The 11,280-nt window shown below is 36.7% G+C and overlaps 3 protein-coding genes across 6 annotated transcripts in view; 1 reads left to right on the top strand and 2 right to left on the bottom strand.

The window, feature by feature from the left end:
• The window catches only part of LOC128891335 (proto-oncogene tyrosine-protein kinase ROS), a 35,721-nt gene extending 34,115 nt beyond the window's left edge, over positions 1–1,606 (bottom strand). For all 4 annotated transcript variants that reach the window (XM_054150737.1, XM_054150739.1, XM_054150738.1 and 1 more), the window contains exon 1: positions 1,452–1,606. In XM_054150737.1, the coding sequence (XP_054006712.1) occupies positions 1,452–1,604 (153 nt within the window). In that variant the 5' untranslated portion in view covers positions 1,605–1,606. The remainder of the gene's footprint in view (positions 1–1,451) is intronic.
• Positions 1,607–8,774: 7,168 nt separating this feature from the next.
• LOC128891383 (prefoldin subunit 3) lies at positions 8,775–10,175 on the top strand. Its single transcript, XM_054150831.1, has 3 exons — positions 8,775–8,925; positions 9,284–9,790; positions 9,890–10,175. The coding sequence occupies exons 1-2, from the start codon at positions 8,842–8,844 to the stop codon at positions 9,785–9,787; spliced, it is 588 nt and encodes a 195-aa protein (XP_054006806.1). The 5' UTR covers positions 8,775–8,841; the 3' UTR covers positions 9,788–9,790; positions 9,890–10,175.
• On the bottom strand, positions 10,176–11,263 carry LOC128891397 (c-Myc-binding protein). The gene is made up of 3 exons (XM_054150850.1): positions 11,037–11,263; positions 10,725–10,846; positions 10,176–10,651 (listed from the first exon to the last, which is right to left on the bottom strand). Exons 1-3 carry the CDS (start codon positions 11,049–11,051, stop codon positions 10,504–10,506), a joined length of 285 nt encoding a protein of 94 aa, XP_054006825.1. The 5' UTR covers positions 11,052–11,263; the 3' UTR covers positions 10,176–10,503.
• Positions 11,264–11,280: the final 17 nt, after the last annotated feature.

The raw sequence follows: 11,280 nt of genomic DNA, 5'->3' as shown, positions 1-11,280 counted from the left end.
TCCTTTATAAAATCCAAGTTTAAAGACTGAAACCTGGAGTCAAAATGTCTTAGTGTTTGTTTTGAGACTGCCAAATATTAGCCCGTGTAAACAACCTGTCGTCTTGTTAACCAAATCTGCACGAGCTATCTAATGGTTTTCCCCTATGCTTCGTTTAGGTGTGCAACTCTTGTGAGCACAGGACGTTTGCATTGGACACGCAACAGGTATTCCGAACACGCACTAAAGAATAAGAACTTGGAAACTCGGAAACCACCATCAACAAATTCCTACCTTTCGGGCTTGAACGTTTATGTCAGTTTTAAAGTTCTCTCTTTGTGCGAAAATTGTGACGACACCAATTAATATGACACGTGATTCACTCTACTCGAGCATGGATTGAAAGCTGGTGTTTACATTCCTGGAAAATGAGTTTGCATCTCTCATGAACATGCTCTACGTCATTATGGTCAGTAATAGTTACACAATCGTGATAGTGTGCAGGAGATGAAACTTTATTTCGATGCAACTTTACAGGGTCCTTAAATTTACATAATTTGCAAACATAGAGTTTCACAAGCATGATATATTACTGTTTCTAATGCCTTGTCAATGCTCATAAAATTATAATATTGAACTAATCAGATTACCTAATATTCGGATATACATTGCAGAGGAACGTTGTTATACAGAAGTTTGTCTTATAAGAACAATTGCAAAAGTCTTTAATCAACCTATCACATATGCAATTACTTGTAATTACTTGCTCCATTTTTCTCCATTTCTGATTATTGATTTAATCAACACAGTATGACCCCGAAATTCCGCTCCAAAATATCGTCGAAAGCTTTCGAGTCGCGTACAAAGTTTTCCAGGTTGTACCGCCACGTTACAATATGTAAATCTCGTTCGCGAATTTCGAATAAATATTTACTGTTGTTCATAATCGTGTATCGTAGATTAGTGCGGAATTTATTGCAGTTAGATAATATGTGCTGTTTTTGCGATACGGCGAGACAATTGAATAATTACGTTTCGTAAAATTTTCCACGTTCTTTGAATATTTTAAATAATCGAAATAATTGAAGGTACGAAGGTCTTTTCTAATGTTCGAAATAATTGAAGGTACGAAGGTTATTTTCCAATGTTCTTAAGACTCTTGCCGTTTGAGTATCTCCAGAAAAAATAAAATTAAATAAATGAAGTAAGCAGTGGCAGTGAGAGCAGTAATATTAATTAAGAAATAACACTTAAACGAACGTTAAGTAAGATTAGGATAACATAAATTGAATGTTGCACATAAATAACAACAGTACGGGCACATGAAGTAACCATTGCTTGGAAAGGAAAAGGAAAAGGAACAAAATTCTTGGATGATCAAGCGACATCGCAATTCTTGCTCTATTATCGGTATGAAATAGGGAAAATGCTAAAAACTATTAGGCAGTAGATATTTTTTCTAGTGAAAATACCTGATTCAAGTCGAGATCGGGACACTTGGAGGCGCACTCTTCCTGCAGGTTGGCAGGAGCAGCCCCATTCTCGAGGTCTTCCGGCAGAAGCGCCGAGACGCTTCCCGCCAGCGCCAGCACCTTCAGAAACACACATAATCCCGTTGCTAACATAATATCCACAACCCCCCCCCCCTGAAACCCAGCCCTCTCGATCAGCCTCCACGGAATTTTCGCGCGAAATTGTTCAACTGTCCCTCGTCATTGTTCTCTCGATCCTGACGACCTCCGCGACTCTCGTAGAGTATTCGCAGCGCAGATCAGGCCTCTCTCTTCCACATTCTTGCACATCGATTACTCGAATTTTTCCTTATACCGTTCTTCTAAAGAAACATCCGTCACTCGTGGAATCGTACACCAAACGATCACACATCAAGAGTCAGACACCTAGACTGGCTTCTTACGTCGAGAAAATGCATAGAAAACGACGCTTAAAAGATCCACGTAACGGTCCAGAATCGTAACAACAATTTTTCATCGAATAGATGCTTGCTTGTATCTTTCATCCAAGTAAATTCGTGGTGTAACGACGCTGATTAGCTTTATCTCCCTTTGTGTCGGGGAGTAGTCGTTCGACTGTGATCGAGGAGCACCTAACACACCCTCTCGCGGGGTCACTGTGTCCTGTAGGATTACACTTCCGGTACCTGGTCGCGCGGTTGTCACCAAAAGTAATCCACAAAAATGAAGTGAGTTGATATGGAGGTCGAAGCAATTTAGTTCCCTGGTTTTTGGAGATTCACAGGTGACGAGGATACCTGTTCACAGATGTTTATTTGCACAAGTTCGAGGAATCGAATATCGTAGTTGTCGTATCACCTGTGACGTTCGTGTCACGAGGCACCGCTCAGCAAAGAGCCCCGGCGTGGTTGTTGTTAATGTCTGGCGAGCATAAGAGCAACTGACTCCGAATGGCCACTAGAGAGTCAACTATCCCCCACCATTGGCACCCTTATCCGTTGCACTCCGCTTGACCAATTCCCTGCGGTGGTGGTAGGTACTTCGCTTGAGCGTGCACGTGAGCCCGTAGATGCTTCGAAGACGAACAGAAGGGCGGAACGATCCGAACGATCCTTCTGTTCGTGCAGGTCCGTCCGACCAATGGTCAATTGGCAGATTGACCTGTTCTTACTATCCTCGTAAACTTTCATTCATACGTTCGCACGTGCCGTTTCAGTCAACCGTCCACGTTGCCAGTGTCGTTGAAACGAAGGTAGATCGATTGTAGTATAAATAAAATGAATATCGATTATTTATTTATCTCTCAAATGGTTTCTATTTAATGGTAATGCATGATAATGTTCTCTCATTTAAGTAGAAGGTTATTTAGAATCTCATTAATGTGTATACATGTTTGTATGAATGTATGCATTACGTTTTTGAATACCAAATGGCATCCATTTTTATTGGTTTCTTTTAGGAACTTTCTATCAATAAACAAGATATGAATTTATTTTTTGGAAAATGAAAATCAAAATTGTTGTTTGCCCTGTGAGTATGGCGTATACTTATGTTAACCCTTTATAATCCAGATTTTCTGATTTCAGTACAGTTCTGTCGAGTCTGACTCGACGTAGACAGCAAAGGGTTAAATGAAAGCATAGTATTTCTTTTTTTTGCCTCTCACAAGAGTAAACAGTACTAATTCTATATATTTCATATACTGTAATTAAAATCAATTTAACCGAAGAGATTCCCAAAAGTCGAATCTTTAGAAGATCCTTCCTCTAATAACGAAACACTTCTCAAGCATCCCCCAGAAAAATAATTTTCATAAAATGCACGATAACGTTCGTAATATGGAGCACAAGTTACATGAAAACGTTGAGCGCATTTAGACGACGCTGAAGTTCCCGTACAAGAAGCGGACAAACAAACGTCGGAACGTCGAATTGAATTTAAATTACGGTTCGGTTGAAGATCACTTCGTTAAGTCAACCACCCTCTTCTCTCGCGTTAGGACAAGCCGCATATCACAGTCGAATGGCACAAAGCAAATTCGAAGCCTAGCTTCGAGCAAATACATCCTATATTGACAGTTCGAGAAAGAATGCATCGTCTCTAAAAATTTCTGTACACACGCATCATTTTGACACCAACGTGAAAGAACGTTCCTGTATTGACGGTGGTTCTAAAAAGGATGGGAGTGTCAACTGAGAACAGGTTCCCACTTCACCGCAACAGGACAATCATAATTCTCACTTTTGGTATTAGGTTGTCTCAGAAAGAGTTGCATACTTGGTTTTATTAAGCCTGGAATGCAAAGGTCGCTATTTAGTCTTTTAATAGAATGATTAAGTAGTATTTACTCCTTTTCAAAATACCTAATTTTTTACCTTTTTTCCATTAGTGCATAAAGTATCAAGGAATAAGGTACAAACATGGTTAAAAATAACAATAGATTTTAAATACAAGTCTTTGATATAGTGTAAAGAAGTAACAAGAAGTAACGAAAGGAGTAAAATTTACTCGATCTTTCCATTCTAGGGTTAAATAATTAAATGTGTCGAATAAGCTTCGAAAGATTGAACATGATGATATAAATCTTGCTGTTTTATTTAAAATAGTTCGATACTCGATACCTCTGTCATTTAACGATATCGATAGTAATACAGAACAAATATATAGGCACGGTATTATTATTTAATTTCCTGATTATTAAAACCAAGCAACGTGAAATGTAATGGCAAGTGGTAGCAAGCTAATTATTATACAAGAAGATTGTAATGAAGTTCGCGCTCAATTGTTTGTTTAATACCATTCTACAGTCCCTTTTAACCGTGACAGAGTCGAAACGGTGACTCATTTCGACAGATTAAATCTGCGGACGACAAGAGCCAGCCAGTATTATTTGTGGTACCATTGTCGGTCGCGGAGCCACGCATCGACTCTTTCTTCTGGATGACCCGAAAGGAATCCATTCTTCGACGCTAACGCATATCTATCGGATCAATGGGGACTTGGGTAAATGTTAACGTCGCGAGGTTCGTCTCGTAAACATTATCATGTCGTGCACCGTGTATCGAGGATTTGATCATTCCTGAGCATATTGACAAATACATTGTAAATTAAATCAATCGGTACACATTACAGAATTAAACAAACTTAAACTTAGATACATTGTAGTATTACACAAAACTTAAACTTAGATACAATTACTATATAAGCACGGTATATATGAAGCAATTTGTTAATTAAATTTTATTTTTTGAATTCAGAGCTGAGTCGTACTTATAACAAAAATATTTTAAGCATTGTTTTAGATGATATAGGCTGTACAGCTTAGATGAAATATTTATAATGATTTAATTTACCTAAGATAATAATGAATAAACGTCACCAATAAATTACTAAACATTTTGACCATCTCTGTGAAATATTAGAGTCGTCACACAGCCTGTCTTTATCTATCCTTCTCCCCATTCCTTGGCTTCACCACTTCCAGAAGCTGCTGGAATTCTTTCCTTAGGTACGTCACGTATGTAGCACGGACGAGTGCCATGATCCACTATCGCGATTTAGAAGAATTTCTGCTCTTTTCCTCTAACCGAACGACATTTGAAACCTCTTTCAATTTCGAACAAAATATTCTCGAAATTCATATTTTTTTTTTTTTTAAGTGGAAATCCTACAGCACAGGACAATCCTGAGATTGAATTATACAACTTTACTTAATTATTCATCTTCGATTAATTTGTACACACTGAATGCACTATTTTTATATAATGCTATATATTGGGTTGTCCAGAACGTTCGTGGCAAATTTTAAGAAAATTTCAAAGGCATATTTGAATTGAAGGCACATCTACCAAAAATCGACATGGACTTTCCAGACAATACAATAATAAATACTGGAATTTTTTATTTTCTCCACTTGATGTCTTCATCGCTACCAATTTTTTCTGTTTCATAATTACTATTCCTTCGATCAGGATCAAATTTTATTTACGATACATTATTCACAATATAAAAGAAGATTCTCGTACAACGAAATTTCCCATAGCTCGATTTTATGCGAAATTCTACTGCGCGTAGTCTATTGCCTCGAAGAGAATCCTAGATTCCGAGTGATGAACGATCCCGATGCTGGGCGCGTCGAAAAACAAAGATCAATTAATTAACACGCCGAGATTATGGACAGGCGAATTCAGAACGGGTTGTTATGAAACGACAGCGATCTGTGGCACGTTAGCTCCAACCTCAATGGCGGTTACAGGTTACCTAGGGCTTCCTGCGGAAATGGCCAATATACTCCTCCGACCTCCAACTCACTCAGTCACTCGCTCACTCGGATCACTCCTGTTTGGTGTACCCCGTACCCATATGATCGCCCTGTCGCTCGACACGCACTCGTTACGGGTCATCATCGTGATCTATGCGCCTACAACAAACGTTACATCCTTAATCTGTCCTAGCCCGGCTAATTCTACGCTCGTGCTGAACGAGAAAGTTGACATTATTCCGCAGCTGGACCGAGAAACGGGCCTAACACCGCGACGCGATTAGAGCGAGTTTAGTTCGACGAGGTGTAAACACTCGGTGATTTCGAAGACCAAGTCGATAAACGCGGGATACCGACTTACAGGTAAAGGATTCTCCCCCTTCAGAATTTTAACGAAACACGAAGGATATTTTGTGGAATTATTAATTTTTTGCGGATTAATTTCTTGGTAAATTAAAAAGGCGATTGAATTGAGTATCCTTGGATTTTCTCTAACACTGCTGACCACCATTGACCATCACTGAACCACATTAAATACTTGTTAACATTCTTTAATATTATAGAATGTTTAATACTCATATTGCTTAATACATACTATAAAATCTTTCAAGTCCTGTGGTCCATATTTATCGAATGATCTGTTACCTCAAACATCGCCTCTTATCAAATTTCATTTGTGCGACACGCCGATTGATAAAATTAAAGCAAGGAGGAAATAGAGTGATCTGGGAGCAGCGATCATTACTTTGTTACGGATAGGCCAGATTAATGGACAAATTAATTAGGAAAACGACGTTTCCCAACGAGTACCAAACACGACCTAATTCACACGTGCTCGCGGTTCGTCGTTTGTTTTGCATACAACGTAATCGTCGCACAAAAGGAGAATCTTTACTGTAAGACGTCTAGACGGATAGTCCAGGTCTTACCCTTCTTTACACGATACAGTAACAATTCGGCTCTATTAGGCCAATAAAGTGTATCAAAGAGGAGGAATGCGCCCCGCGTCAATCGTAAATGTGATGTCGGTTTGTCCGTCAGTACACTGCTTGGACATGCGGGGTGCGGGTGGATAGCTGAATTATATTGAGCACGACCATAAGTTGGCAAAGAGGGAACGAAAAAACGTTTATGAAATGAAAAAAAAATCTGAGATGTTAGGGGAAAAAGGAAAACGATCTCGCATCTAATGAAACGTTTATTTTGTCAAAAAACGTGAACCTACGTACAAGCATACGTTTAACATGTTGAATAAACATTAGTTTACTTGATTCTAATAAGTATTATAAGCATTAAAAGAATATTTTATTTAATGAAAAGGTATATATAAATTGTACTTTTTGAAACACAATTAAAATAGTAATAATGTACTTCTAAGCTCGTTCTACAATAAAAATACAGGAAGTAACTTAAGTGAAATATCCTTTAAACAATTGTGTATTCACAAATGCATGTAATATTTTAAATTACTATGTTATACAGGGTGTCCCAAAAGTCGGGGAGGAGCCGGAAATGGGGGGTAGCTGAGACGATTCTGAACAACAATTTTCTTTGCAAAAATGTCGGATGGGGCTTCGTTAAGGAGATATTAAGAGAAAACCCCGACCAATCAGAGCGCGCGTAGACCGTTGGAGCGGCCGCGGTAGCGAAGGCTACACGCTAGGTCGATGCTTCGATGCACGTCGATTCACTTGTTCGCGTGCAAGCGCGGCCACCAGCGCGTAGCCTACGCTACCGCGACCGCTCCAACGGTCTACGCGCGCTCTGATTGGTCGGGGTTTTCGCTTAATATCTCCTTAACGAAGCCCCATCCGACATTTTTGCAAAGGAAATTGTTGTTCAGAATCGTCTCAGCTACCCCCCATTTCCGGCTCCTCCCCGAGATTTGGGACACCCTGTATAATTTAAATTACATATAAAACGGGTTCAAATCTTCAAATGGTGTCTGTCGATCGACTTGCCATCTAGCGGTGAAGGAGTCGAACTAAAATTTCGACCTCTAGTCAGCGCCTCTATCGGGAAAACGCCCAAGTTTGTTCTCGAATAGTTTCTTTTTTCATCGCTAGATGGCGCCATTTATATTGTTTTTATGGGGAAGGTTTACCCATATTATATTTTAATGTAGACTAAATAGAAGTTTTGATTGAATAACAATTTCTGGTATTTATTTTAAACGATGTCTCTTGCTTAATGGATTGACAGAAGGTGTGTTTTAAATATTTGAAAGGCAAACAAAATAAAATTATGTTTCACAAAAGACAATCAAATGAATAACATCGAGTATCATCGAGTTAACAGTTAGTTCTTCTTTATCGACGGTCTTCATAAATCTTCTTATCGACGATGATGAGTGTGTCCACCACATTTTTTAAACGATGGTAATGTACCGATATGTGTCGGTAAAAAACAACCTCCAAAGCGCCATCTAGCGATGAAAACAGAAACTATTCGAGGATAAACTTGGGGGTTTTCCCGATAGAGGCGCTGACCAAAGGTCGAAATTTTAGTTCGACCTAATTACCGCTAGATGACGAATTGCTGTTCCGTGGAAGCGCGCGTAATTTGAATTAGTTATGCAAACATTAAGAGTAATTTCTTCTGATATGTTTTTATGTATACCCTTTACTATCTTTTCTTTAAAAATGCCTCTAGAAAAGTTAAACCAAAATAAAAAGTTATCTTACCCTGTAAATATTATAATATGAATTTTACTTTCCATACTTTTTTACTAGAAATATATAATTTCGAACAGAATCAATAAATGTGTCTTTGTACGAATTTAATTTACAGCTCATGGAAATCTAAGATTATACACATAGTAAAAACATACATTATAAAAGATTCGAACATGTTTTTATACACGTGGACCTTTCTTCTGTACCAAAGGTTTTAAAATAAAAAATAACAAAGTATTTGATTAAACCTGGAAACCGCTGAAACTGAAACTTTTATGGAAGTTCGGCGCTGAGTATAACATACATATATTTCTATTTACGTTTTACAAAACCATATTTAAATTTTGTTTCTAAACATAATTCTGGTTTGAAGTAAATTAAAAAAATCTGACGTTTATTCAAACGATCATGGAAACTGGACGTTTGTCATGAGAATTCGTGTGAGTAATTCAAGATGGAAGACGGTGACAATAAAGCGAACGTTGGGTTGGATAAAGAGAAAAAGTCGTACGCCGGAATACCGGAGGCGGATTTTGTAGTAAGTACATTATTACAATGAAAAATTTATCTAACGTACTATTATAAATTCGTTTTTTGTGCTCGAATTCTACGTGTTTATTTTATATTTTGTTACGATGCGTGTTTTTACGAAGAAGTAATCCTCATGGCTTCTAATAAAAATTTCTATAAAAAAAAGATTCGTTGTTTGCTTCTTCGATTATTTCTGTATTTTACAAGGAGAACCAATTTCATTTTATCGGTAACATATTAAAACATGTCAAATGTACTTTCCGCGATGCGAACCTTATATGGTCACAAAATAAAGGGATATCATGATATTTGAATTAATTATAAAGAAAACAAATTGATATTTTATGAAAATGTTTTGAATACAGGACGATGTTGACGCATTTATGGCAAAACCCGAAAATGAATCTGCAGACAAGGTACTTCAAATGCTGGATGAAAACCATGGCAAATATAAATTCATGGAATATAACTTGGTCAACAAAAGGAGACGGCTGAAGGCACAGATTCCTGATTTGGAAAGATCATTGGAAATGATTAAAAAATTACAGTTAGAAAAAGACAACAGCAAAGATCTAGAAACTCAATTCCTTTTGTCGGAACAAGTTTTCGCGAAAGCTGTTATTCCACCCACCGACAAAGTATGCTTATGGTTAGGAGCAAATGTTATGCTAGAATATACTTTAGATGACGCACAAGAAATGTTAACAAAAAATATTGAAGCAGCAAAGAGAAATTTAGGCTATGTTGAGCATGATTTAGACTTTGTTAGAGATCAGTTTACAACAACAGAAGTAAATATGGCGCGCATTTATAATTGGGAGGTTAAACGCAGGCAGGCTGCCTGCACGAAAATAATGCCTAAGCACTAAGTGGTAATTATTTTGTAAACATAAAATTCATAAATTCTTGTGATCTGCGGGGTTCGTTTCGTAACCTCTAAATGTTTTATATATTTAATGTGTTTATTTTAGGTTACTCACACTGTCAAGAAAAAAGTCTGTGAACAAAAAGTGCTGTCAGAAAATGATGGAAAATAAAGGACTCAAACATCTTTAGGTTGTAGGCTAGATAACCAATATTTATGTATATTACCACAAACACATCTGAATTCTAACTTAACATATGTTTCATCTACTTACAATATCTTTTACTATATCTATCATAAGCTTAACTTGTCTAATAAGTTCCGTTGTCTCTGCAGAAAAAGTACACGTACTTTGTATAAAAATAAAATAATACATTTGGTGCATTATAAAAGTCATTACACAAAACAAAACTTTATTTGAGCTTTAGAATCTAGTTACCATATCCTGCCTTTAAGCTTTTGATTACATTCTATATCACATGGTTTTAGTTATACTTGATTTTGTTAGAACAAATTATAAATAGTATAACCTATACTTTTTGTGAACATGATGACAAAATAGACTTACGATTAATGAAAACTGCAAAATGAAATTTAACTTAGTTTAGATCCTAAACTGTTAGTCGTTCACTATATTTATCGTAAGGCACATGGTCACTTTGACTTTTCGTGAGTCATTGTTTAGCAGGGACTAGTATTGAATTATAATATAAAACTTGTTTAATTATCTGCATCTCCGTTTGCTTCGTACTTTACTAATTTTGCCTTTAACTCAATAATCTTAGCTTTAGACTCGTCCAATTCTTTTTTTATTGCTTCCATTTCGATATCAGCTTCTGTGATACCTCCAAGGTTTTGACGAATGTATCTATGATACAATTAAAGAAAGATTTTCTATGTAAGACAGATTATCAGTAAATAGTATTTTAATGAAAGGATACTCTAAGGCATCATCCGGCTTCTCTGGCTCTTCGTACAAAGATACAAGTACCTTTGTTAGAGCATCCAAAACACCCGCTCTTTCAAGATATTTTCGAAATTCTTCCCTTTTAGAATCAGGAGGCTGAAAATTAGTAATAGTAATGAAGCACAAATATTAATTGTATATCAAATATTTCATTTTTAATAATAGCTGCATCATATTAAAGGAAACATGATGTACCAGTCATTCTTTTGTTACTTTACGAATCTCTGAAATTATTACGATTATTTGATTTGTTAATTTGAAACTTTTGAGTAAAATAAGTATTTACCTTCATATTCGACATTTTTCTTATAGGATTGCAGTTGCACTACTATTTTACCACAATATTTCGAATGTTTTACTTCAACGAATAGTTCGATCAAATTTTTGGTAGCACGTGTTTCATGGGTTACGCGATAGTATAAACAAGTAAGTAGTGACGAGGTCGAAACAGAACAAAAGCCACATCACATATGTGACTTTCAAAAGAATGGATATTCAAATCGATTCATTATTGAGAGAGAAAATTATTT

Source organism: Hylaeus anthracinus, unplaced genomic scaffold (genome assembly GCF_026225885.1).
Source record: "Hylaeus anthracinus isolate JK02 unplaced genomic scaffold, UHH_iyHylAnth1.0_haploid 12001, whole genome shotgun sequence".
In the NCBI taxonomy this organism is placed as follows: domain Eukaryota; kingdom Metazoa; phylum Arthropoda; class Insecta; order Hymenoptera; family Colletidae; genus Hylaeus; species Hylaeus anthracinus.
Note: the sequence above shows the minus strand (reverse complement) of the source record. Positions and strands in the feature narration are given on the sequence as shown.